The 24,655-nt window shown below is 30.1% G+C and overlaps 16 protein-coding genes across 16 annotated transcripts; 7 read left to right on the forward strand and 9 right to left on the reverse strand.

Moving 5' to 3' along the window:
- Nucleotides 1-219: 219 nt before the first annotated feature.
- On the reverse strand, nucleotides 220-814 carry T551_00510 (pyruvate transporter MPC1). The gene is made up of 4 exons (XM_018372776.1): nucleotides 639-814; nucleotides 510-591; nucleotides 425-465; nucleotides 220-375 (listed from the first exon to the last, which is right to left on the reverse strand). Exons 1-4 carry the CDS (start codon nucleotides 774-776, stop codon nucleotides 244-246), a joined length of 393 nt encoding a protein of 130 aa, XP_018231112.1. The 5' UTR covers nucleotides 777-814; the 3' UTR covers nucleotides 220-243.
- Nucleotides 815-1,076: 262 nt separating this feature from the next.
- T551_00511 (RNA methylation protein TRM112) lies at nucleotides 1,077-1,689 on the reverse strand (the record flags this gene model as incomplete). Its single annotated transcript, XM_018372777.1, has 6 exons — nucleotides 1,077-1,178; nucleotides 1,221-1,310; nucleotides 1,356-1,390; nucleotides 1,438-1,564; nucleotides 1,615-1,625; nucleotides 1,674-1,689. The coding sequence occupies 6 exons, from the start codon at nucleotides 1,687-1,689 to the stop codon at nucleotides 1,077-1,079; spliced, it is 381 nt and encodes a 126-aa protein (XP_018231113.1).
- Nucleotides 1,690-1,822: 133 nt separating this feature from the next.
- Nucleotides 1,823-2,879, forward strand: T551_00512 (uncharacterized protein; the record flags this gene model as incomplete). Its single annotated transcript, XM_018372778.1, has 4 exons — nucleotides 1,823-2,190; nucleotides 2,237-2,510; nucleotides 2,556-2,719; nucleotides 2,762-2,879. The coding sequence occupies 4 exons, from the start codon at nucleotides 1,823-1,825 to the stop codon at nucleotides 2,877-2,879; spliced, it is 924 nt and encodes a 307-aa protein (XP_018231114.1).
- A 205-nt stretch (nucleotides 2,880-3,084) lies between these two features.
- On the reverse strand, nucleotides 3,085-6,555 carry T551_00513 (uncharacterized protein; the record flags this gene model as incomplete). The annotated part of the gene is made up of 8 exons (XM_018372779.1): nucleotides 3,085-3,161; nucleotides 3,205-3,301; nucleotides 3,347-3,461; nucleotides 3,506-3,917; nucleotides 3,967-6,103; nucleotides 6,147-6,257; nucleotides 6,300-6,451; nucleotides 6,504-6,555. The coding sequence occupies 8 exons, from the start codon at nucleotides 6,553-6,555 to the stop codon at nucleotides 3,085-3,087; spliced, it is 3,153 nt and encodes a 1,050-aa protein (XP_018231115.1).
- A 403-nt stretch (nucleotides 6,556-6,958) lies between these two features.
- On the forward strand, nucleotides 6,959-8,372 carry T551_00514 (uncharacterized protein; the record flags this gene model as incomplete). The annotated part of the gene is made up of 5 exons (XM_018372780.1): nucleotides 6,959-7,006; nucleotides 7,064-7,223; nucleotides 7,267-7,618; nucleotides 7,672-7,940; nucleotides 7,984-8,372. 5 exons carry the CDS (start codon nucleotides 6,959-6,961, stop codon nucleotides 8,370-8,372), a joined length of 1,218 nt encoding a protein of 405 aa, XP_018231116.1.
- A 34-nt stretch (nucleotides 8,373-8,406) lies between these two features.
- Nucleotides 8,407-9,141, reverse strand: T551_00515 (bifunctional uridylate/adenylate kinase; the record flags this gene model as incomplete). The annotated part of the gene is made up of 3 exons (XM_018372781.1): nucleotides 8,407-8,476; nucleotides 8,513-8,721; nucleotides 8,770-9,141. The coding sequence occupies 3 exons, from the start codon at nucleotides 9,139-9,141 to the stop codon at nucleotides 8,407-8,409; spliced, it is 651 nt and encodes a 216-aa protein (XP_018231117.1).
- Nucleotides 9,142-9,649: 508 nt separating this feature from the next.
- Nucleotides 9,650-10,568, forward strand: T551_00516 (uncharacterized protein; the record flags this gene model as incomplete). Its single annotated transcript, XM_018372782.1, has 3 exons — nucleotides 9,650-9,753; nucleotides 9,796-10,000; nucleotides 10,044-10,568. 3 exons carry the CDS (start codon nucleotides 9,650-9,652, stop codon nucleotides 10,566-10,568), a joined length of 834 nt encoding a protein of 277 aa, XP_018231118.1.
- A 409-nt stretch (nucleotides 10,569-10,977) lies between these two features.
- Nucleotides 10,978-13,475, forward strand: T551_00517 (condensin subunit BRN1; the record flags this gene model as incomplete). Its single annotated transcript, XM_018372783.1, has 8 exons — nucleotides 10,978-11,298; nucleotides 11,344-11,542; nucleotides 11,595-11,671; nucleotides 11,718-12,468; nucleotides 12,512-12,741; nucleotides 12,785-12,872; nucleotides 12,921-13,204; nucleotides 13,251-13,475. 8 exons carry the CDS (start codon nucleotides 10,978-10,980, stop codon nucleotides 13,473-13,475), a joined length of 2,175 nt encoding a protein of 724 aa, XP_018231119.1.
- Nucleotides 13,476-13,586: 111 nt separating this feature from the next.
- Nucleotides 13,587-14,001, reverse strand: T551_00518 (DNA-directed RNA polymerase II core subunit RPB11; the record flags this gene model as incomplete). Its single annotated transcript, XM_018372784.1, has 2 exons — nucleotides 13,587-13,809; nucleotides 13,856-14,001. The coding sequence occupies 2 exons, from the start codon at nucleotides 13,999-14,001 to the stop codon at nucleotides 13,587-13,589; spliced, it is 369 nt and encodes a 122-aa protein (XP_018231120.1).
- Nucleotides 14,002-14,298: 297 nt separating this feature from the next.
- T551_00519 (uncharacterized protein) lies at nucleotides 14,299-18,336 on the reverse strand (the record flags this gene model as incomplete). Its single annotated transcript, XM_018372785.1, has 8 exons — nucleotides 14,299-14,855; nucleotides 14,905-15,683; nucleotides 15,726-16,786; nucleotides 16,837-16,903; nucleotides 16,949-17,052; nucleotides 17,090-17,825; nucleotides 17,872-18,022; nucleotides 18,063-18,336. 8 exons carry the CDS (start codon nucleotides 18,334-18,336, stop codon nucleotides 14,299-14,301), a joined length of 3,729 nt encoding a protein of 1,242 aa, XP_018231121.1.
- Nucleotides 18,337-18,402: 66 nt separating this feature from the next.
- T551_00520 (uncharacterized protein) lies at nucleotides 18,403-18,800 on the forward strand (the record flags this gene model as incomplete). Its single annotated transcript, XM_018372786.1, has 4 exons — nucleotides 18,403-18,488; nucleotides 18,551-18,586; nucleotides 18,663-18,699; nucleotides 18,750-18,800. The coding sequence occupies 4 exons, from the start codon at nucleotides 18,403-18,405 to the stop codon at nucleotides 18,798-18,800; spliced, it is 210 nt and encodes a 69-aa protein (XP_018231122.1).
- A 205-nt stretch (nucleotides 18,801-19,005) lies between these two features.
- On the reverse strand, nucleotides 19,006-19,261 carry T551_00521 (U6 snRNA-associated Sm-like protein LSm5; the record flags this gene model as incomplete). Its single annotated transcript, XM_018372787.1, has 3 exons — nucleotides 19,006-19,034; nucleotides 19,082-19,177; nucleotides 19,234-19,261. 3 exons carry the CDS (start codon nucleotides 19,259-19,261, stop codon nucleotides 19,006-19,008), a joined length of 153 nt encoding a protein of 50 aa, XP_018231123.1.
- Nucleotides 19,262-19,648: 387 nt separating this feature from the next.
- On the forward strand, nucleotides 19,649-20,669 carry T551_00522 (uncharacterized protein; the record flags this gene model as incomplete). Its single annotated transcript, XM_018372788.1, has 3 exons — nucleotides 19,649-20,084; nucleotides 20,129-20,419; nucleotides 20,470-20,669. The coding sequence occupies 3 exons, from the start codon at nucleotides 19,649-19,651 to the stop codon at nucleotides 20,667-20,669; spliced, it is 927 nt and encodes a 308-aa protein (XP_018231124.1).
- Nucleotides 20,670-21,156: 487 nt separating this feature from the next.
- Nucleotides 21,157-22,376, reverse strand: T551_00523 (protein geranylgeranyltransferase type I subunit CDC43; the record flags this gene model as incomplete). The annotated part of the gene is made up of 5 exons (XM_018372789.1): nucleotides 21,157-21,287; nucleotides 21,333-21,441; nucleotides 21,483-21,697; nucleotides 21,743-21,791; nucleotides 21,834-22,376. The coding sequence occupies 5 exons, from the start codon at nucleotides 22,374-22,376 to the stop codon at nucleotides 21,157-21,159; spliced, it is 1,047 nt and encodes a 348-aa protein (XP_018231125.1).
- An 833-nt stretch (nucleotides 22,377-23,209) lies between these two features.
- T551_00524 (uncharacterized protein) lies at nucleotides 23,210-23,924 on the reverse strand (the record flags this gene model as incomplete). Its single annotated transcript, XM_018372790.1, has 3 exons — nucleotides 23,210-23,372; nucleotides 23,418-23,722; nucleotides 23,907-23,924. The coding sequence occupies 3 exons, from the start codon at nucleotides 23,922-23,924 to the stop codon at nucleotides 23,210-23,212; spliced, it is 486 nt and encodes a 161-aa protein (XP_018231126.1).
- A 413-nt stretch (nucleotides 23,925-24,337) lies between these two features.
- Nucleotides 24,338-24,583, forward strand: T551_00525 (uncharacterized protein; the record flags this gene model as incomplete). Its single annotated transcript, XM_018372791.1, has 2 exons — nucleotides 24,338-24,460; nucleotides 24,506-24,583. The coding sequence occupies 2 exons, from the start codon at nucleotides 24,338-24,340 to the stop codon at nucleotides 24,581-24,583; spliced, it is 201 nt and encodes a 66-aa protein (XP_018231127.1).
- Between the last annotated feature and the right edge of the window lie 72 nt (nucleotides 24,584-24,655).

Raw genomic sequence — 24,655 nt, forward strand, 5'->3', positions numbered from 1 at the left:
AATCAGAAATAAAATGAATAGAAAAAACTAATAATATAGATAAATATATATAAAGTGTTATAGATTAAAAATAATTGTCTAGATTAGTATATATATAATTTGAATGATACTTGAAAAGTTAAAAATGTCTGGAAAGCTTTATGTTTTAGCTAATGTTGTTGTATATGTTAAATTCTTCAAGAATTCTAGTGTGTTGTTGTTTGTTTTAGAATCAGGTATTGGAAGACGAAAACTTATGATATTCTAAAACGCAGTTTTAGCAAGGTGAGAGTAGAAGCCATGTTGCTTACTTATCCACCGTACGCCCTGACCAATCTGAGCAACTTCATTGACCAAATGGCATCCAAGAAGCAAGTAATTACGAGGGCTCACCATCTAATACAAATATCAGTCTATAAAAACAAAAAGCAAAAAATACACCTACCCATGCATATCTAGCAAACGTAGCAGAGTATATAATCAATGCTTTAAACATCAAGTTTTTTGATTCAATAAATGATATAACATACCACCAGTCATTTTTCCAGAAATAAGCTTAGGATCTTTTTTTAAATCTGCTACCGCTGCCAACGGTATCCCAAAATTAGAAACCTAAAACTATATCAAGTTCTTTACTTTGTTTGTGAAAAACTACATACTGGTCCCCAAAAATGAGTGCTACATAAATATTTTATAAAATCAGGAGACCGTAGCCATGCTGTAAATTTGGATGTTGCTGACTGAATTGACGATATAAAAGAGCTCCTAAATAGCTTTAGAGAACAATTATGAACCATTGATAAAGTAACAACATATTCCACCTGTCTTTATTCCTAAATTTTTGTACGTAAGCTTTGAGTGTCCGTTCCGAGAGTTTTTAGAATATCTTAAAAACTGTAAATGTAAAAAATATAACTTCAATATAAAAAGACGTGTAATATATATTAAAACGCTATTGGAATGAACTAATACAGTTCGAAAATAATTTTTTCCAAAAAGCTAGTATATTAAATCATCATATACAGTTTCGTATATAAGACGGTCATAATCATTTTTGATGTGGTTTTGCTTTTTCATGTATCATTAATCCACAAACATCATATTTCATATTCAGTCAGAAGAAAATTAGGAATGCCTTCTTTAATTGGATAAATATGGTTGCAATTCCGACAAACAAGACTGCCTTCCATTACTTGTGTCTATCATATTCAATATTGCTTTAGAAAAAGGAGACATATGACCTCAAGAAGCAATGTATGTAGTTGTTGTAACATATCTACATGTTCAATTGTTAACTCCGGTTTTTCGTGTGGCAGTGTTTCTGTGCCAAACTACATCCACATCAATTTAACAAAGAAAACCAAATCCACTCTCACAATCTCTTTAACTGTAAGAATCAACGCTGGCCAGTCTATATATCCTTGATTAAACTCAATCAACAACACAAACATCATCTACCCATCCGATAAAGAATATTTAAAAGAAACTCTGGATTAAAATCAAGTGTTTTCTGTACAATTTGCACATCTTTAAACTGCAAAGGAAATCCTGCTGCACTTTTTTGGCATTTTTTAACTGCACATTGCTAAATCTTTTTGTTAGATTTTTTTCTTATTATTTTGCTTATAAACACACCAAAAAATTCGCTGTTTTTTGAAAATATCAGTATATTTCAATTTAAATATTATGTTTACCTGTTAAAAGCTTCATTTTTCCTTTAAAATCCCTCTTTTTTAATTTTTTGCTTGTTTTTTGTTAACTTAGTAAATCTTTGTAAATCGTACTTATCGATAGATTTTCTAACGTTTAAACATCAAAATTTTGCAAAAAAAAAACCAAATAAATGAGCAGCACAGCTCTTGTAAAAGACACACTTCGTCGCTCAGATTCCTATGAGTCATGTTATAATCGTTCTCTTTTCAATTTAAACGGAAACCAGACTCTACAAGAAGATGGTTCGACCAGTATTTCGGAAATTTTTTTGCGCCGGAAAAACCAGTCTTTTCTTCATTTAAACGCGTTTTCAGACTGTTCTTCTGCATTATTTTCCATCTATGCACCTTTAGGAGAAGAGCCAGAGACTCCTAAGACTTTTTTTGAAAAAAAAGTTGAAAAAAAGGTCCGTTCTTGTTCATCGCTTCTGTTGACAAAATTTGGGCTTTTTTTGGCCAAGTTGACTGTTCTTTATGTCTGGGGATATTCTATTGCAGTGTTTGTTTTTCTTTTTTTTCGGAAAAAATTGTTTAATAACATATAGTTTTGTGTTTCATACTCAGACAAAGCAAAAAGCAACGTCTACATGTAATTTTCAAATTTTGACACATGTTCCTCATTTCCAGGTGTTTTATGGTCTTGGTACAGTTCTTTTTGGCCTCTTGATACCAATTACAGACTCTATAACACTCAAACTACGATGTACACCAATATCAAAAAGTGTTTCCCATACAGAGTCTCAAAAATCGAGATGTATGGAAATATCAGAGACAATTCGTGTATTTACAACATCTATGGGCATTGTTTATGCATTTGCTGTATAAATTTCCAATATTTATAAATTTCATGATTGATGTTTATAGAAATTATCATGGGTTTTGGATGTTAAAACTCCTTTATTTTTAGTCTTTGTTGGATTTTTTATGTGGTTCATTTTTGATCGTGCACAAACTGGACTTTTTCTTTCTAGTATAATGTCTGTTTTGTTTACTATAGTCATTTTATCTTTTCCTTCTGATATATTCAGGTTTAGCTTTTTTAATTATTACAATATCTAATATTTTAACAGAAACAATAACTCGATGAGTAAAGAAACTATTAGTATTAAGTCATGGGTTTTAGGATTTCTTTTTTCAAGTTGTATTACTGCTGGTAACATTGGACGACGGCTTTTCGGGCATATTTGAAAAATCGTGTTCTAATGAATCTTAAATGTTTGATATAAAATTACAATTATCTAGGCAGAAGTTCTATGCTTTAGAAAAATTTAAGCAAAAAAATCATACTTTACTGAAAAAAGATTTATAAGTTTAGCTAGTATTTGAATATTATGTTTTCTTATAGTGGTCATGTGTTATTTTAATCTATAGTATATCATCTATTCTAACATGTTTAATTCAAAGTTCCTCTACATGCTTTTGCTCCACACAAACAGGGTATTTTAACATCCTCTATAGGAAATTTGTAATCTGCAACATTAGAAAAGATAAGGTGCACAAATATCTATCATACCATAGGTTATTTCTTCGCCCTTTTCGATATCGCGATGTGCATAAATAACTATTTTCTTCTCTCCTTCAACACGAATAATTTTTGCTGTACATGAAGGCTAGAATATAGTTTAGAAACATATATATATATAAGATAAATATACATCACATGAATGGTTAATAAATCTTGCTATATTTCCTTTTTTAGTTGCATCTACAACTGTGTCATCATCAATTCTAAATAAATAACTGGATCCAATTCCTTGACGTTCATATTGTCTAATATTTTATTAAAATATATTCTTTGTTCCAATTGACCATACCTTTCTCTAATGTCGGCAACTGTTTGACGAACAATTTCTCCTACATATTCAATAACCATATCACCCATATCAATATGTTCCATAGCGTATAATCCCCAATTATGAATAGGACTTTTAGAAAACTTTAATTGCTTTTTCCGTGCTTTTAATGCATTAAACCTCAAAATATCAGTTTCACTACTCGAAATTTTCTTTTGCATCTCAATTCCGACAGCAAGTCGACGATTATTAATACGATTCATTCTAGAAGAAATGGATGTAGTTGATGGTTCTGTTGGTATGATAGCTTTGTTTCTTAAAGGAAGATATAGTGATTTCTCAGTATCTGTAATAGTAAAGTAACCTTCTGTTCTAGCAGAACCTGACTTATTTATTCTATTATATCCTTTATCTTTTGGAAGCCTAGTGATTACTATAATATTAATAAGTATATATTTAAATTTATTTTTTTTGCAAATTACCTGGATATCCATCTACGTTACTAGTTTTAATTTCTTTTTTTCTCCATGCCCACAATGCGATATCATCAATTTCAGCCGATTCTACTGTTTTTAACGCTTCTAATAAAAACGAAAAATCTTCTTCATCTTTAACTATACTTTGAATTCCATAAATATCAAGTAAAATATCGACACCATCGTCTGATAATAATGTTTCTTTAGAAGTGAATGGTATTAGATTATCTTGACTAAAATTTACATTTTCATCATTTACAATATCTGTCTTATCTGTTTTGTTAATTTTTTTAGACTTTTTCAAATACTTTTTTCTTTTTGGCTTTTCTTCATATTCTGATAAATTGTCTTCACAAGATTCTCCTTCAGAACTTTGAACATCATCTGTAATACTTTCTTTGAAAATATCAGAAGAATCATCTTCACTTGATGTAAAATAAATATTTCGACGTTTATTTTTCTTTGATTTTGTTTCATCTAAAACATTATCATCTACATTTTCATAATCTATATATTTTTGTTTATTTTTACTGAGTTCATCTCTTCTATGAAAAGCCTCTAGAAAATTATCTCTATCACTAGAATCATCATCTGAACTTGTATAATCTTTTAATTTAGATAAAATATTTGACTTTTTATTAGAAGTAGTTTTTTTTGAACTTTTATAGTTTTTTGCACTAATATCACTATCTTTTTCTGAATCAGAAAATGACGTATTTTGAAATTGATATGTATCTGAGTCATTTGAGCTTGAATCTTGAGAATCAGAATAATCATTTAAACGATGATGAAGGGGTCTAGCATCAACATTTTTGGACCGTCTAAGACTATCGTGTAAAGATTCTCCTTTATAAGTGTTTTCATGAACCCTTTTCTTGAATTTTGGAAGTATTGAAAACCTTTTTGACATGCCATTAAATGAAGGATCATTTATTTTTGAATAAAATTCATTGATTTTTTTAGATTCATTATCAGAAACATTATTGCTGTTTAAAATATTTTGTTCTGTTCCATTTAGTTTAATATTGTTAAGTCTCGTTGTTAAATTATTTTTCATATCTTTTATTTCAGGTGGAAATCTAGAAGGATCAAGGAATTCATAAATAATAGGCGCTATTATCTTGGTTTTTAAATCTCGCATAAATACTTGTGTTAATTCTTTAATTATGATATTTGTTGCTTCTGCTACATCGTCTACAGGTTGAAAAGAATTTTTGAATTTAGTATTTTGAGTATCAGTTAATGGAATATATCGATGAAAATCCATTGTAATGCGATATTGATATATATGTGTCTGATTCATTGTCACAAAACAATTTTGGGCTGACCGATTGTCTTTAAATATTATATAAAATCCTTTTTTATCAACGCAAATATCGGTCCATTCATGTTTATTTAAATGCTTTTTAAGATCATTTGTTGAAAATTTATTTAAAGGAAGCCATTTTTCACTTATAAATATATAGGGCTTTTTGTTTATTTTTTTTAAAATATCTGTTGTTGAAGATAAAGCTAATTCATAAATATAATCTTGTGATTTTTCAGAATCATCGCCTAAATTTTGAGGGTATTTATTATGTGATCTTGAAGAGCCTGACGAACTTTGAGAATGCCCATGAACTTTGTTATGAGTCTGCGTGCTATCCGTATCAGGGGAATAATGATCGTAATATCGGTGATCGCGTGATGTAGATTTTTTATGTACAAAATCGGAATTCCTATAATCCTCTTCCCGTTTTTTTGAGTTTTCTAAATATGAACCTCGATGCTTATCTGAAAATGCTGAAGTGTTTGTTAAAGATGCTTTTTTTGAAAGCTCTTCCTCTATAATTGCCTTGCATTTTATACCATCTTCATCATATTGCACCTTGACAATTTGTGTACCAATTTTCATTCCATTCCCTTTTTCAACTGCATTTCTTGCAGCATGATATCCTTGGAGTTTGTTTGATTGATTTTTACGATAACGAATACGACATAAACCTAATGATGCACCTGTCATTGGATTTACTTGAATTTCCAATTCTTGTATATCACCAAATGTTTTAAAATGCATACTTATGTTTTCGCTTGTTGTTAATGTAGACAGATTAGAAATAAGAATTTGAGAAGGAGGATTAGGTCCAATTGAATTTTCATCAAACTATAAAGATAAGACTTGCAGAATACTAAATTCAAAATTTTACATCAAAAATTACATTTTTAAGGACAGACATATACATTTTTCTACCTCTTGATTTTTCTTTTCCATATTTTAACATTTTTAAACGTGGATCTTCTATAATCAATGGAGGATCCTATAAAAACTAAGACAAAAATATTAGAAAAAATTACCCTACTGCCTCTCCATCAAATCTGTATATTGCTTTTCTTGCTTTAGAATGCTCCTTAGATGCTAATTCTGGATCATATATAATAAAATAGTTTCTCTTTCTTGGAACGCCATTTACAGATTTTTTTTGTTGTTTATGAATATCTAGTGCATCCAATTCTATATACTCCATTAATATTTACATATTTCTATTGATTAAATTGACAAAAACCTTTAGCTAATGTTCGACTTTCTTTAGAAGAATCATCATTATTTTTGCTCATTTTTAGATTAAAAACACCCTTTAAATGACAAAACTTCCATAATATGTCATACTAGAATCTACAAAAATTGCATATTATATGTTTTTGCTTAAAAATAATTAATATAAAGAATCTTTAAATACTTAATTACGAGCTTAAGTATTATAAGATTCTTTAATAAAATTTACAAGTTTTTCCTTAAAAAAAAGATGTATTCATAAAACTTATAAAAGAATACTCTTATACTATCTAAAATACGTTAAAATAAGTGCTTTTTATCTTTTCTCTTCTAATTTTTTCCTACTCTTTCTGATGGGATTATCGAAAGTTCCTTAAGTATTGAACATCTCAATAACCGAACAACGTTCAAAAAATAAAAAAAAGTGTTTACTTGAAAAAAAACCAAATTAAGCAAGAATTAGCTATGGAAGAAATAAATACATTAATTGTAGAAGGTACATTTGCTTATCAAGTGAGATTTCCCGAAAATTTTTTAAAAATAGTTAATATTGATAATTTTTTATGATAGTTAGAAGAAATTGCAACTTTTATTGATACTTTGAACAAAAAAACAGAGGAAGATTCATTTGTTGCAGCCTTGGAAAGTATTTCTATAGATAATAATAAAGATTTATGTTTAGAAATGCTGGTGAATAGAAGCAATGCATTATCAAAATGCAATGAAAAAGGTCTATTTTTTCTTGTATTAAAAAATGTTTATTTAAATAATAGACTATAAAGCAGCATGCAACTTATTTATACACTTAATTCGGGAATCATCGTCTATTGAGCGGTTGCTCCCAACAGTACTGTCAAATTTAGTTATACCTAATTTTCCAAACGGGCCTCTTTATTTTCTTAGTGTTCTGTCAACTCTTTTTAATATTTTGCCTTTTAATTCTATTTTAAAATATGATGTTTTTTGCATGATTCTTCGAGTTGCAAGTGAACAAAAACTATTTGATTTTGTTCTTTCACAAATTAATGATATTTCCGACTGGCTTGATGATTGGGGTGTTGATAGTCAGGCGAAAAGAGACCTTTTTCTTATCATTTCAAAATACGCTTTGGAGTATGATAAGCAGTAAGTTTTTTTTTTTTAAAAAAATGCAAGTTGCTTAAACATTTTTTATTTAGAATGTCTCTTGATTTTATTATTAAGGCGTTATTAACCTATCCATCATCAGAGGCATTATCTGCTAGTGATTTAGCAAGACAAGCCATTATTTCATCTGTTTCTCTTCCAAAAAGATATCATTTTGATGATATTGTAACTCTTGATGCACTACAGCCTCTTAGAGATATAAATGATCCATCGATTCTTTTATTAGAAATTTTTATGGTTGGAGGGCTGAAAGATTATCTTTCTTTCATTGATACACACCAGCATTGGGTGGATAATAGTGGTAAGTTACTAATGATTTCTATTTTTTATTAAATTAATTCTAGGACTTGATCAGAAGATTGCACTTAAGAAGATTCATCATTTAACCTTGGTTTCGTTGGCTGCTTCTGTTCCAGGAAAGGTTCTCTCATATGCAGACATTGCTGATGCTTTGGATGTTGACATTTCTCAAGTAGAAATGTGGGTAATTGATGTAATTCGTATGGGTCTTCTTGAGGGTAGATTGTCTCAACTTTCAAAAACATTTTTGATTCATCGAAATACATACAGGGTTTGGGGGAAGGAACAATGGATAGATTTAAAATCAAAGCTATGTTCATGGGAAACTAATTTAGAAGGAGTTTTAAAGGTGATTAAACAACATAAAACAAAAGTCAATACAGTTGAAGATGAATTGGCTTATCTCACATCATCTGTTGGAATCGACGTTTAGTAGTTATTTAAGAAAATAGTATGCCAGAAGAATGCTAATACATCTTTATGGCATCGATCTCAGAAATGGGCCAATTTTTTTTAAAACATTTCGATATATAGCTACTATGATTACTTATCAACATTATAATACAATTTTACCTACTTTCGATGTTATTTTCACATGGAATCCGAACCAACTTCTTTTGCTTATCCATATATTCAAGAACCGGTACTGTCAGCTTCTGATGTGTCTCAAATCGCTTTTTAATTGTATTAATATTATCATCTCGCCGTCCTCGTGCTAATAAGCGTTTCATTAACACTTGTTCAGAACAATAAAAATCGAGTGTAAATCGACATGGACAGATCTACACATTTATTGTATAAATAATTATACTGATCTATTCTATTGTTACATTTTTTTCAAATGCCAAACATTGATCTATTTTTCTCGGAAATCCATCAATCAAAAATTTCATTTTCCCCTCTATTATTGATCGACTCATTTCATGTTTAAGCAATCCAATTGTTACATGCATGGGTACTATCTGCCCTTCTTCTATTGACTGTTGAATTATATTGGCATATTCCGAACCTGGTCGTGCCTGTTCCTGTCGTAGTAAATCTCCTGCTGATAAATGTACAAAGCCATAGTCTTTAACAAGCAAACTACATTGTGTGCCTTTGCCTGATCCTGGCCCGCCTAATACAAAAACTACTGTCACTTGTTTCGGGTCAAATGTTAATCCTTCTAATGATGCTAATGTGTCTTTACTATTATTATTCATATAGTAATAATCTATTTAAACAAAAATACTGCCTCTATAGAAGAAAAATGACAATTTACAAAGTATTGAGTTCCGTTTGACATTTATCGTACGTTATAGATTTTGGATAATTTTTAACAAATCGTCCGTTAAGATAATAGACAGTTGGTATCATTTGTTTTAAAATATGATAAAAACCAAATAATTTAATCTTAAGAACTTTTTATCCATTTAAACAAACATAAAATATAAAGAATAAATAAAATATCCCTAATATTTTTTCATTGTTCTTTTACGTTTTTCTTTAATGACAAAACAGTATTATCAAGAAAAGTTATTTTTATTTTACTTTATGATTCATTTATATCTTTATATTTATAGGCGGATATCTTTAGGGTTAGGTTGTGCTAATATATAACGTAGATATTTGATCGAACGTCAGAAAAATGATTTTACAGAAGGTAAGCTAAATAGCAGGTTAAATAAGATATTTTAAAGGTAAAATAAAGGTAAAATAGGCTCAGTATACATGAAGAAAAGGCTGGAAACAATTATACCGAAGATTGAATCGGCAGCAGGTCTTTATCGGCAGCTTTTGATTCATATTGGTTTTTTTTTTGATGAGCCATCCAGGTAGAATGGAGAAAAGGAGGTATTCTTTTGTAATACGGACAGAATTTACATGAAAAGACATATACGTTCACGGTTTGAGGCAAACAGGGGGCAGAAAAGTTCAATAAGGATTAAAAAAGCGTTTCGAGATGGCCATAAGGCATTAGTGACTCTGAAGAAAGCAATAGCAGGGGATATTCGATCATGTGAGAAGATCTTAGAGTTGACATATGGTCGGCGTGGCAAAAGAAAGCACGAATTGCTACATGTATGTATTTTTTTGGATGAAATAAAATATCGATGTAGTTTAGCCATTCTTGACGTCTTTACGAACAGGTGCACCAATTGTTGCAGGGCTGCCGCGTACTAGGCTTCCTGTTCTATCATTGCCATTTAAAGCACTTATTGAGTCCCAAATGCCGGGCCGGACTGTCTTTTTAGAGGATAATGCTGCTTTGGATCGGAGACGATATGCTAATCTTTGTTGGAGAAAATTTGCAGCTATTTATCTCAAAATTCTACCGCCATTGCCTATGAAAGAGATCAAGTTACTTGAAGGACTTAGTAGAGGCGAAAAGGTTGGATCAGTGGGACAGTCTTTTCGAAAGTTGCGTTCAGAACCTCCAAGTTCAACTGACCCTCACTATATAACACCGAGATTTCGGAGGAGACTATACCAAAGGCTTCTTATGAAATGCCCTTCACTTTCTTGGGGTCACAATCAAGGATGGACTGTAAAATGGTCAAAAGACGCACCAAGTAAAAACATGAGAGCTAACTTGATCCATGAAGAGATGTTTTTGAGCGAAAAAAAAAATACGAAGGCTAGTTCATGAAAATTACATTACTAGGGATATGTGAATAATGATGTCTTTATGGTTCTATTAATAAAAAATTTTTATTATGATCAGCTGGCTGGTTATTTATTTTGCATAATGAATATAAATATTTTTTTTCATTAGGACTGTTTACAAATTTTGTAGCTTTTTATAAAGTCATATATACTTTGGAAATATACAATACCTCTTTTAGAACTTATGTATTTTTGTATTCTTTTATTTAGTCTTATAAAATCGAACATATAATGACTCTACAAACGACAACGAATTTTGTTAAAATCTTTTAAGAACCAATTCATTATAAAAAGACATAAAAAGGTTATTAAAGCATCTGTATTCTGTAAAAATAAATGATTTTAAATATATTTTTATTTTTAAAATACTTTAAACATAAAAAAAATTAAAAATGGTGAACCGACATAAAAGAACATTATCACGACACCAGCTTGGATCATCTTTGTCTAAAGGATATACAGCTCCTCCAGGGAAGAATATCCCTTTAAACGATGATTTTGAAGAAAAACAACAGAGGCGGAAAGAACGCAATGAACAGGATGAAAAGAATCGTCATATACTTTTAACACCATATAAGCAGACTAAATCAAAACAGACAAATACACCAAGTACAGCTGATAAGACAGATGTATCCTTATCTGGATTTACACCTATTCCTAAGGTTCCTGTTCTTGCTAATTTTGAAGAATGGATGAAAATGGCTACAGACAATGTAGAAAATATATCTTGTTATTGGATTATACTAATAAGGAATTAGAAAATTAATGCAACTAATAGTTGGAACTTTGCACTTATTGACTATTTTCATGAAATGTCGTTTTTGCGTGATGGAGATGGTATTAATTTTCAAAAAGCATCATGCACACTGGATGGTTGTGTTAAAATTTATACATCAAGAGTTGATTCTGCAGCAACAGAAACAGGAAAACTTTTAAGTGGTCTGACATGTGGTGAATGTATATAAATGTGTTTCTATGAATTTCTAAAAACTCTAATGGTATGTTTTAGCATCAAAAGTACAAGATAACCCTACAGATGATGATATCAACATGGAATTTGAAAAACAAAAGAAAACTAAAAACAAAGTATGAGTGTGTATATTTTTATGTTTAGTTGTTTAAACTTTAATAGTCTGAAGCAACTCTTGTTAAAGATTTTTCAGCTTTGCAAGTTAAAAAATTTGATTTGGAGTTTTCTATTAATCCTCTTTTTAAGAAAATATTAGTCGATTTTGATGAAGGAGGCGCAAAAGGCCTGTTATTGAATCACTTATTTATTGATCGTCGTGGAAAGGTTATTTTTGATGCTGATGATGCTATATACGATGAAGTTGAATCTGTTCATACTAATGAGAGCCCCCAGGATATTGATTTAAGCAGTCTTCAGGGTATTTTCCATTTTTGCATAATTCAAGAATTTGACTTTTTAGAAAAATTTATTCCTATTATGTCTAATTTAGATACTGATGAAATCTGTCCATCACTTAAAAATTTTGATTTTGGAATGAATTCATCTTTTCCTGTCTCTTCATTGAAAGTTCTTGAAGATTGCAATGAAGAAAATGGAAAGTTTTTGATTGATGATAATGTTTTAATGGATGATGGTGGGTTTGATGATGATGACAGTGATAATAAACCAATTCTTATGGTTACGGAAGAGAATAATCAGGATTCTCAAATATGTAATGTCTGGGGTGAAGACTCTTTATTAAAAAAGTTAGAGAAACATAATGAGGAATCAGATCCGTTAAAAGTATGGAATGGAAATGATTTTAGCATTGCAATGGATGAATCAGAAGATAAAATTTTTGAATATTTTGACCAGGCTTTAAGAAGGAATTGGGCAGGACCAGAACATTGGAAAATACAAAGGTTACGCAAAGGTAGGTCTTTATATAACATTTATTTATATTTATATTTTTTTAGAGAAAATTGAAATTACTGAACCAAAAAAACAAAGAGAAAAGAAAGAACCTTTTTTAATTGATTTTTTTGATAAACAACCAATTGATTTTCATGCATTATTTTCTCCAGGAGGAGCAACTATATATCTCCCTAAAACACAATGGATATCAAAAAGTCGAAATCTTTTACCTGACGATATATATTTTAATTCGAAACAGCTTTTAAGTCTTTTTATAAAACCTAAACCAAAAGTTTACAACTTTTATTTTAGAATAATTTATCTAATAAGATTAGATATTTGGAAAATATACAAATTCTCAGAATCTAGAGGTTGATATGAATTCTTGGGTTAAAAATAATGATAATAATGAACATAATAAAGGTTAGTATATTACTTCTAAACGCTATATATGACTACTAACATACGTAGATTCAGAACAATCTGCTTATGATATTAATTTTTTTAATGATGATCATGATAATGTAATGGACCAAGATATTCATGATGATGATCAATTTGTGGATGCAAAGGATGAGATATTTTCGAATGAGGATGAAGTCAAAACAGATGCAGAAATTTTCAATTCATTTATTACAACTTCTTTTAAAACTAAACCAGATCAGTTAAATTATGCAAAAATAGCCAAAAGAGTAGATGTTAGGCAATTAAAAGATAATATTTGGGCTGAATTAAAGTTAGAAAGTTTGAATAAGGTATTTTACATCTTGATACTGACTTTTTTTAAAAAAATATCTACAGAACCGTACATCACATGCTACACTTGTAAAAACAGAAAGAAAGTTTACAGACATCATGAAAGGTCTGAAAAAAGTTTACCCAGAGAAAGAAATGGCGGATATATCTACTAGTTTCTGTTTTATATGTTTACTTCATTTAGCAAATGAAAAAGGACTAATTATTGAAAATAATGAAGATTTAACAGAGCTGAAGATTACACTAGACACAACAATAGAACGTGTTTAGCATTCTATTCTTTTCCTTCCTACTGATGCACTGCACAGTTATGGTTTTATCAAAAGGTGTACTGAAAAAAAGCAGAAAAAATAACTTGGTAAGTTTTTATATGGGATTCAGTTATTCCATGTAATCTTCCGCTACTTTTTTAAGCTCCCACTCACGTTCAAAGTTGTTCCGCAATTGTGTAAGTTGGTAAAGTAAATCTCGACTTGCATTGCTTACGGCATCTCTTGGTTCATATCCCTCCTCTGTTTGAACTCGAAGAACAAACTTATGTTCTAAAATAGGATGAGAAACACGGTATCCTGCAAATAATACACGTTCATCTTGAAGCAACTGTCTGCAGTAATATATAAGCTATTTTTATTTGTTTTTTTTAAACTTACGCACGCAACATATTTCCAAGTGTATGATCTTCATTTAAAACAGTGATATTTGCTGCATTTGGGACTTTAGGATCAATATCAAATGTTACTTTTTTTTTTCCTTCAGGAAGCAGCAGTAATTCCCATCTTTCAGGAATATTTGTCATTTTTTTGTGATGTTTTTCTTGCAAACGATAACCTATGTTTTTTATATAAAATAATAAAAGAATAAAAAAACAATAAGCAGCCTTTTATATATCTTTTAACTACTGATATTATTTTACTTTATTACATTTAAACATAATTTTCGATTTCTTAAAATTGTATAAAAGAATAATTTAAAACTCAAAACAAAGATGGATATAAAAAAAAAATGTGTAAAAACTTGAGGGGGATAGTGCTGTACTTATAAAACCTAAATTCCATTAGATTGTGTTTGTTAATTGATTTGGGAGATGAAATAATTATACTTTTCCTACAATGCTGGAAGAACGGGGCTGAATAGCCGGTGTTTTTTTGAGTTTAGTGCCTTTCTGAATTTGATTTAATAGTGCATCTCTATTAGCAGTGGGGGAAGATGGGCTTTTCCTTCCGAGGGAAGGAAGATAATGTGAAGGTGTTTCAAATAACTCGGTTGTTGATGTTTTAGGAGAGTCATTTTTAATTAAGTATGGAGATCCTTTGCCGGATTCAATGGCTCCGATTAAGATAGATGCTAATTGAGAGGGGTTTTTTTTGGCAGTTGTACTGTCGTCGCTATTATCATTGTCACTCGTTGATTGAGATATAGACCACGTATTTGAATCTGTTTGGTAATTTGAATGTAATATTTTTGATATAGGCTGCATATGTGGTGAAGAATGGCGTGTGCTTGATGCTGTATGCAAAGTATCTAAAGATGAGTCTGATTTGTTTTGATTTTGTAAGGTCGAAAATGGATTATTTAGTTTATTTGAAGATGTATGTAATTCAGTAGTGTTGTATTGAAACGGGTTTGTTTCAGACGTATATTGTGTTTGTGCTAAATTAATTAGGAAGGTTAATCGAATGCAATAATTAGTTATTTTTACCTTTTAATTGATCATTTTTTTTTATTTGGTAATCTTCATTATTTTCTAGCGAAAGTCTTTTTATTTCTTTCTCCATTTCATCTTGTTTACGTCGAAGTAATATTTCTTCTTGTTTTTTAGCCTTCATTTCTTCCTTTAATTTACGTAATCTTTCTTCTTTCATTTGTAGGTCATGCTGTAAGCTATTCTTTTTTTGTTTTTTTTCTATTTCAGATGTTTTTTTTGTATTTCTTGATTTTGTATCTTTAGATTTTTTTATACGTTCTTTTTGTACTATTTCTTCAGTTAAATCTTTTTCTTGAAATTTCTCGTTTAATATTTTTGAGTGCATGTCTAAAATATTTTGATTATTTTTAGAATTCCGTGATGTTTGATCAATAAAAGTTGATTGCTTATCAGATCCTGCTGAAAGGGAGTTTTTGTTTTCTTTTTCTATTCGCAATAATCTAGCCCTTTCTCTTTCCTTTTGGTATTCTTCATCCTTTTTTCTTCTTTCTTCAGCTTCTTTTATAATATCGGATTGTTTTTCATTAACAATTAATGAATCATTTGATCCTGATAATCTTTTGTAGGGCTCAATACCCATTGCAGCTAAACGTTCATTCATACGACGTTCTGCTTCAGCTTTGATCCATGCTGCTTTATCCTTGTTCTTGTCAATAGATAAAGAAGTATAAGTAGAATCATGTTTATGTGTAACATTAGAAAGAGGTTTTTTTGAAAAGTCAATTATTGATTGTTTTGTAGAAATTGATATATCCGAAGATTTATTTTCAAAACTAATTAAAATTAAAAGTAGAAAAATTAAATATTAAATATACTTTGAATTGCTTTTTTCTTGAGGTTTATATGTTTTTTTCAAATCAGAAATAAATTCTTTAATTTCATTTTGAACATTAAGTCCTTCATTCCATTTTTTACGTTCATCATTGCTAGATAAAAATTTTTCTTTGAAATTTTTGAGCTTATATTCTAAATCATTTTTTAATTGTTCTGCGCTCTCTTCAATACTAGATATTGTATTTTCATTGGATTCTTTTTCTTTATTTATATTAAATACGGCTTCGGAATATCGTCTATCATAATCATTAACTTTTGATGATGTTAAATCTCCTGTAAGAATTGCCATTTGAGCTCTTAGTGTTGCTGCTGCTTCTGTATTTCTTTTATTTGAATCAGTTGTTTCTTTATTATTCATGATCTTTGCATTTGATTCTGGATAATTTTTAACATCTTGTAATTTAAAAAGTTCAAGTTTTGCATCTGCAATCTCTTGTTGAACTTTTCGAATCCTAGAGATAATGCTTGGAAGTTCATCTGATAAATCTTCCAATTCATATTTAAGAGTCACATGTTTCTCATTTAAGTCAAGCAATAATAACGATGAATCAGGATGGTTATTGATTTCTTCTTGTATATGACGAATTTGACGATAGAGATGTTTTATTTCATTTTTATTTTCTTTAATTTCAGATTTATATTTTTCATTTTGAATATTGGTTATATCAGGGATTTCTTCTCTATTTTTAATAAATTTATCCAATTGACCAGTATCTTTTTTTTTTAACTCTGTAACTAGAAAAGAATCGAAATTTTTCAAAGATTCTTTTTTATGAAAATCTGAAATATGTTCTATTTTATAATTATCTTGCTTATATTTTGATATATTTTTAGAATATATCTCAAAAGGATCATTGTCGGACGATTGTAGTTTTGTATAGTCTGTAATTTGAGATGAAAAAGATTTTTTTTCATGAGAATTAAGATTACGTAAAAGTGATTTGACTTGACTAACTGAATCAGAAAAATTTTTTGACGATTGTAACACAAGTTCTTGTGGAAGTTTTAAGGGTATCTCGTAACCATTTATTTTGCGATATACCTAATTAAATAGTTCAATCGTTAAATAAAAAGGTTAACGCTCTTGCTTACCAAATGAAGAGCTATAGAAAATTCATCAATATTTAGTTTTCCACGGTTTTCTGAGTCTGCCAAGTTCCTATATAAAGATTAAAGACTAATATTATAGTTGAATTATTATTACCATATTAATTCCAAATCTTTTTTAGAAAGATTGCTTTGACTAAATATTTCAACTGCAGTTTTCCCATCAATAAAACCTGTATTAAGACCACCCCATGCCTTTAACTAAGTTTAAAAAATCTCAAATTTTTAAAAATTTTACCTTAAATATATTATCATAGACTTGTTTTTCATCTTTTGTTCTGAAATCATTAGCTAAAATACTCAAAAAATTATCATACATTGCCCATGTTGATTGAGAAGCTCCACTCATATCCACTGAAGCAATTCCCTCTTTTCTTCCTGTCTGAGGCATCAATTGCGATTGCAATGCATAGATCCCTGAGGTCTTTCTCTGTACAATATTTGCTCCACTCCATTGTCCTTGAATCGCTGTATTATCAACTTTCATTCCATAATTTGACACTCCCGTCATTCCTGAATGCATAGGATCCGTATAATGTGCTGACCCTGTATGTATTTGCGGTTGAATATTAGATGTAAGTGGGGAAAGCGGTTGAAACCCCCCCGGCATCTGCATAAAAGGTGTTTGAAACCCTGCTACCTGTGAAATCGGCCCTGTTTGAGAGCTTTGAAGCCCCCCTTGCCCCTGTGTCGCCTGCATTGGCTGTATAACCTGCGTTCCACCCAATCCTGGCGCTCCATGCTGAGATGAGCCGCTTGTTTTCATATTCTGTGCATTCTTTCCCCAACTAGAAGGCGATGTATCCGGAACAGAGAGCAAAATAGATGAAACCACATCAAATACTTCGTCATATATAGTTTCTGGAATCTTATCTGGCACACTTTTCCCCGACATTGCCATGCTACATAGATGCATCGCTAAAACAAACTCTGGCATCATTAATTGCCCAGATTTCGTCGTATCTGCATGTTCCCTGCATATTTATCACTTCTTCTTCTCCTCTTCCTGTATTTTTTTACCATATCTTTGCAAGCACTGACGGCGTAAGACATGACTTAGACATAATAGATTTTGCTATTTCTCCACTAATAACAATATTTTCTCCCACTGCTGAACGGAAAATATCTTCAAATCTCGCCTGATCACTCGATGTTACAAAGGAAAGCCGCACTATTTCTATTAGATATTGTATATAGATATATAATCTTACTTTTCCCCGTTTTTCTTCCTGATAAAAGACTTGCTCCAATCTGTGTCCCTGGTGCTCCTGTTTGAGCTTGTATTGATCCCCCTTCTCCAAAATACGGCATATTTCTAGTATCAATATTTTCACTGTTAATTGAACCTGATAAATGGCCTGTTTGAAGCCCTGAAAATGCCAAATCTCGTGCTGCCGGTGCATGTAGAGGCTGTTGAGAATCTCCTGAGTATGTAGCACGCTGCAGGTTCTCTATTTGAGGCGTTGAATAAGGGTTTGTATTCATTTTTGTTAAGAAAGCTCTGAAAGAGAGCGATCGTCGAGTAGCGATCTGTACGAGGGTTGGATATATATGAATACAGGATTAATGAAATGTACACAAATAAACAGTGGAAATGATGCAGAAGAGTGTATATATTCACAGTTTTTAGCAGATATGTGCTGAATATGCTTTGGACAAAGATATATGTATGGACAGTATAGTGAGGTAATGAGGAGAGTGAGGACAACGGAGCAATAGTGGAGAGAACAGATAGGTAGGTATACAAAATATGTATAAAGAGGCAGTGAGATGAAGACAAAGGAGTAAATAGAATGTATTTGTTAGAGTAGTGTGTTTTTTGAGGGAGAAAAAGGAGATCCTGGAGTGGTGGTTAAGAGGAGTCAAGAGGAGAGCTGAAGAGCGGTAATTGTGAGAAGAGAAGAGATTTTTTGGAAAAATATGTTTATGAGATGATGAAAGGTGTTTAGAGCTTTTGAAAGTCGCCTTCACCGCCAGGAATGAGCTATTTTTGGGTGTATTTTAGTGTGCTTTTTTTTGGAAGAAAAAAGGAAGAAATACCATGCAAACGCTGTTTCCATTAAGAAGGAGCTGTTTGTGCTTTTCATGAGTGCCTGCAGAGACGTTGCTGTGTGAAAAATAAGAGAAATATAGGCATATGATGGGGTCGGCTTACTATTCAGTAACATCTTGAAGAACCATGTCTTGAGCAGTCAGTATAGCGAAAAAAGGATACTGAAGGAGAACTTACTGACGTAGTCATCAAATCCAAGTAAAATACCAGAGAATTCAGTGTCTCCTTTCATTACTACCCAGATTCTTGAACCTACACATTTGTCTACAAGTTCTAGTTGAAAAAAGGGTTAAAAAAAAGCAAAAAAAGAAGAAAATAGAAAGGTTTACCTAGTGGAAGAAGTGTAGAAGTAGACATAGTGAAATTGAAGATATTAGAAGGTCTTTTGTTTTAATATTGAAATCATAGAGATAGTTCGACGGGAGTTAAACGTCAAAAAAATTAAACTAATAGGTATGAAAAAGAATATGAAGAAATAATAACTAAAAGTTTTAGGTATGTTTTTCTAATAATTTATTTTGATTATTTTTTTTGTTTAAAAATTTTTTTAGAAGCAAAAAGATTTATTTTCAAAGTTGTTATTAGTTGATTAAAACAGCTATTCTTTTTATATATAGATATAATAGGAGGATCTGCTTTTATCTGTTTTATGGTCTTTTCTTTTTATAGGATTTGAATGCAGTTGAGTTAAGAAAAGTTTTCGTGCAGCAAGACGTGTTTTAGTGCATGTTTTGTCGTTTTATTATGCAAAAAGTGTATAATGCAGTATATGTTTGTAGAGGGTTTCCTGTGGTTTCTTGGAAATCTGTATTTTCTCGAAAATTATTCATTTATTTGCCGTTTATTAAGATGTCTTCTCAAAATCCTTTATCTACATGTTTAACTCAAGAAAAAATGAATACTACTTTTGATAATAAAGATTCAAAAGCGGCTATTACCTCGAGAAAATATCGTTATTGGAGTTACTTAGATATTAAAGATAGTGAAGGCAATCCTCGAGCTAAAGTATATTATGTTTTCAAATTATCTGAAGTAAAAAACGCGGTTTCGCTTCTTAAAGGGCCATATCTTGGGTTCGATATGGAATGGAAGCCGTATGGTAGTTCTAAGGTTGCTATTATTCAGTTAAGTGATGCAAATTCTATCGTATTATTTCATTTGTCTTTGATGGGTTTAGAAGGTCTGTAATTTTGATTTGACTATTTTGTCTTTAAATTATTTAAGGAACATTTCCAGAGGCCCTTAAACATCTCTTAGAGGACCCATCTTATATAAAATGTGGTGTTGGTGTAAGAAATGATGGTTATAAATTGTTTAAGGACTATGGTATTATTGGATCTGGATTTTTGGAATTAAGTCAATTGGCAATAGCTGTTGATAGTAATAAATGGGATTCAAATACTCGTCTTATAGGTCTTACAAAATTGGCAGAGCAGTATCTTGGAAAACCTCTTTTTAAAGGAAATGTAAGATTTAGTAATTGGGATGAAGAGTTAATTTTCAAACAAATGCATTGTATGATTATTTATTTATTTATTTATTTTAATTTCTCTAATTTTATAAAGATGCAGCAACAGATTGCTTTGCTGGGCTTATGATATTTGAAAAACTCAATTATTTAAGAGAAACTTCCACTAATCCTTTAAGAATTCCGGAGCCAATTGACATGCATTTAGACCCTTCTGTGATTGATGATATCCAAAAGAAAGAAGAAAACGGAATATTGCAATCTAAAGTTGATAAAGATTATGAAAATTTTGGTTGATTTTTTGTTAAATTTGCATTATCTACTGGTTAAGATGTTAATCATTGTTTTTACTCTTTTAATAAAATGCAATGTTATAAGATTAATTAAATATTTAATTTTTTTTTTTGTATGAATATTAATTAAAATAGTAAAGTTAATATAAAGTATCTTAATTATACTTAATTTTTTAAAATTTAATGCTTTTTTGATATTTTAACTATTAAATAATCTTTTTGATATTTATTTTTTGTTATATTTTAATGAGATATTTTGGTATTTTAAATAAAAAAAGTAATTTTATTTTTAAAAGTTTAAAATGAATTTACTTTTAAAATATATGAAATCATTATATAATTGTAAAAATGATTCTTGTAATAGTAAATAATTAATTTTATAAAAAATATTTAATTTACTGTCCGGTAGAGCTTTAATCCATATATTTTTGATATTATGAGATATATTAAGAAAAAGATAATTTATTAAAAAAAATATTTTGTTACAAAAATTAATCTTCATTCAGTAGTTTTAAACTTTGTAAGGACTTTTTTGAAATACCAAGTGCAGGGTGAATTTCTTGAAGTTTTTCATCACCAAAAATTGAAAGTGCAGCAAGACCAAAGTATGAATGCATTACATCTATTATATATTAGTAATTTGAATTAAAAAAAAAAATTGATAAACCTGGATATTCACCCTTGCATTTTTCAAATCCTCCTATATTATGAATTCTTTTTAAAAGAAACTCTCGACTATGTTTTTTTGAAACGAATTCTATACCATTTTGAAGACACTTTTTGAATCAAAAAACTATATCAAATTTTAATTTTATACCTTTAATGCTCCTCCAATCCAAAAAGAATAACATGTATCTGAAGATTTATTCATTCTTCCTTCGAATCCACCAAAATCTTCAGTATCTGACAATTGCCTTTTTAATAACCATTTTATAGTCTTTTCTGAACATATAGAAGATATCTTTTCATTTATCGCTGGTAACATATTTTTAAGTAAATTAAGCGAAGTAACTGCACAAAAAGTGTATCCAGCTTTAAGATAAATCAGAATGTATATTAATAAACCATTTAAATTACTACCATGAGATTCATTTTTTGGATTTTCTGCAAATCCATGATCGTATGACTATATTAACTATTATATATAATAAAAAAACAAAATTCTTACCTTACAAGAGCGTATATATTCCAAAAGAGGATCTATACGTATAATTTTATCTACATCTTTACATTTAAGAATATAAAGAATAGCAATTGCACAATATGTGAATCTAATATCAGCTTTTTCAAAGAGTTTTATATTTTGATGATCTTCAATGTAAGGCCAAAAACTCCCATCAGTATTTTGTAAACGTGAAACATATTTTATAATGTTTTCTTTATTTAGCCGTTCCATATTGTCTTTAAGAATTAAAAGAATACATATTGCAAAATATGTAGATGTTATATGTGCTAAATTATGATATAAAGACGGAAAATCTGGAGTACAGTCGCAAAACCCGTTTGACACTTGAAATGAATACACCCATTCTATCCACTCTTTTCTTTGTGCAGATGTTGTAGAGGTCTCCAATGAGCCAAGAAGATCAAGAGAAGAAACACAAAAAAATACAATACTCATTCTACTTGTATCTGCAAACAAATAATGATGAGGAAGAAAATTTAAATGCCTAAGATGATATTTCGTATGCTTATCAATATTCAAAGACATTTAGATATTAATTTTTGATATAAAAATAATATTTTTAATTTTAATCTAGTTTTTTTCAAAAATCCTGCTTTATAAATAAAAAATATAATATTATATTATTAATATCAATACTCAGATAGTTTTAATCAAGTCTAGTCACTAAATGATCTGTTTTTACTTATTAATCGAAAAAACACACGATAAGGCTGGTTTGCAAATATTATCAATTCCTCATGCAAAAAGGGATTTAATGTACACTTTTTTGAGAAGAATGTTGATTTTTAAGATGAAAAAACACTATAAATTTCACTTTAAGAATTTATTTAAAAATGTTCAAATTTGTTCAAAAAACTTTAAACTTTTTGATATAAAAAATATTTTCTAAAGAACGTAACAAATAATGTTAATAATATATAGAATATTATACCAAATCTTTCTATTTAGACAATAAAAACGGCTAAAAAGCTGATATAATTGCTTACTTTTTATAAAAAAGTAATTCAGCTGAAAACGATATCGTCGACGTCTCAGTTTACATGTGATATACATTTCAAGAAATAGCTAAATAACTTTTTAAAATAAAATATATAAAATTGAGAAAACAAATAGTCTAATATTTTCAATTGCTTATCAACAATAAGATGGAAAAGAAAGAATAGCGGATAAAGCTAATCTTGCGGCCTTAAAGAGAAAAAAAGAAAAGAATTAAATATCAGAATCGAAATATATCACAAATGACAGCTTGTTGTGTTCAAAAGGGCTAATAATCAGTATATATATTCGATAACACATGAAAATGCCAAAGACACATCGAATCTTTCTTGAATACCATGAGGGCAAAATGAATAACAAGGCTAGAGATTTTCAAGTTGCTGATTAACTTCATCCAGCTCTGCTTTAACCAAATCATACTTTTTAATCATTTCCTCATACTTTGCCTCGATCTCATCACGCTCCTTTTCAAGCACTAAAACTTTACGCTCAAAATACTCTGATTTTAGATCCATATGCCGCAATCTACATTGCTTAGACGCCTTATACTGCAAATACACCATCACTTACTCATCCGTCGTCTTCTGGAGATTTACATCATTCTTCTCAAGCTCCTCCTCTAATAATTGGATCTTTTTTTGAAGACTTTCACTGATATTTCGGCATCCAGAGTCATCTTCTGCCACCATCTTTGCCTCCAGCAATTGCTGTTCAAGCCGTTCAATTTCTTTTTCAAGAAGCTCATTTTTATGTATTAGACTTGCATTTTCTTGCTCCTTAAGTGCAAATTCATGCTCATACTGCTTAATTCTTGCTGCCAACTCGTCTGCTCGTAAATTTGCCTCATCCGCCTCCATACGCAAAGATGACAATTTCTACGCCCCGTATGTTAGCATATACTCACAAAACCCTTCTTAAATCCACTAAAACATCTTCCTGAGCCTCTTTTCACCCCTTAAGTCCTTTATATTGTCTTTTAAATCCTTCTTTTTTTCTTGTACTTTTTCTCCTCTGTTTTTCACCCAATTTTCACCCGATTTTCGCTCAAAAAATACTTACCTCCTTCAGCTTGTCCATAGTGTCTCTAATATGCAAAGAATGTCTCTAATTACGCCCCTTTGTGCCCTCCTAATGTCTTTTTTTCTGCTACACACGTTGATCTGTGTGTCTTTCTTTTTGACGTTTGTTGATCTGCACCTTGACGCCTATCGTAGGTCTAAACCCTTGTGTATATAATTAGGGTTAGGGTTAGGGCAAATAGGGTTTAGACCTAGCCCTGATAAAAGGAGTTAATGAGTATGTACGGTGTGGGTGGTTAAGGAGTATTTAACAAGAAGAAGAATTAGAGAGAAATTGGGGCCAAATTGGAAGGAAAGTAGAGGTAAATAGGCGAAATACAGAGAATAAATGATTAAAAAACAGTTCTAGTGGGAGGAGAAGAAAAAACGCGAAAAAACGGGCGAAAAATGATGTCTTGAGGATACTCTGGAATGATCTGCAAGTTAATTGATTATGGATTAATTGGGGAAAAAGGAAAAAATAAAGGGGAAAATAAGGGGAATAATGGAGAAAAACAGGATCAAAAGGAAACCAAAAAACAAATAGAAAATAGGGTAAAAAAGGGGACACAATTGGGTGGATAAGAAGAATCTATTTAGTTAAATCAACGAGTCAAATATGCAGGAGAAACCATACAGCAAGGGCTAAACAAGAGGATAAATAGGAAATGGGAGTGATTGTCTGGGCAAAATATATGAAAAAAAGCAGATTGCAATGTAAAAATCAAGCTATAACTAAGTATATCATTA

This window comes from Pneumocystis jirovecii, assembly GCF_001477535.1.
Source record: "Pneumocystis jirovecii RU7 chromosome Unknown supercont1.2, whole genome shotgun sequence".
In the NCBI taxonomy this organism is placed as follows: domain Eukaryota; kingdom Fungi; phylum Ascomycota; class Pneumocystomycetes; order Pneumocystales; family Pneumocystaceae; genus Pneumocystis; species Pneumocystis jirovecii.

What these genes read in the sequence shown, in the direction of transcription:
- T551_00510 (XM_018372776.1), bottom strand. Translation starts at nt 776, where the DNA reads ATGGTTCATAATTGTTCTCTAAAGCTATTTAGGAGCTCTTTTATATCG. An exon ending in TTCTGGAAAAATGACTGGTG is followed by an intron (nt 466 to 509) that starts GTATGTTATATC and finishes TGATGTTTAAAG; the next exon opens with CATTGATTATATACTCTGCT. An exon ending in CGTTTGCTAGATATGCATGG is followed by an intron (nt 376 to 424) that starts GTAGGTGTATTT and finishes TATTTGTATTAG; the next exon opens with ATGGTGAGCCCTCGTAATTA.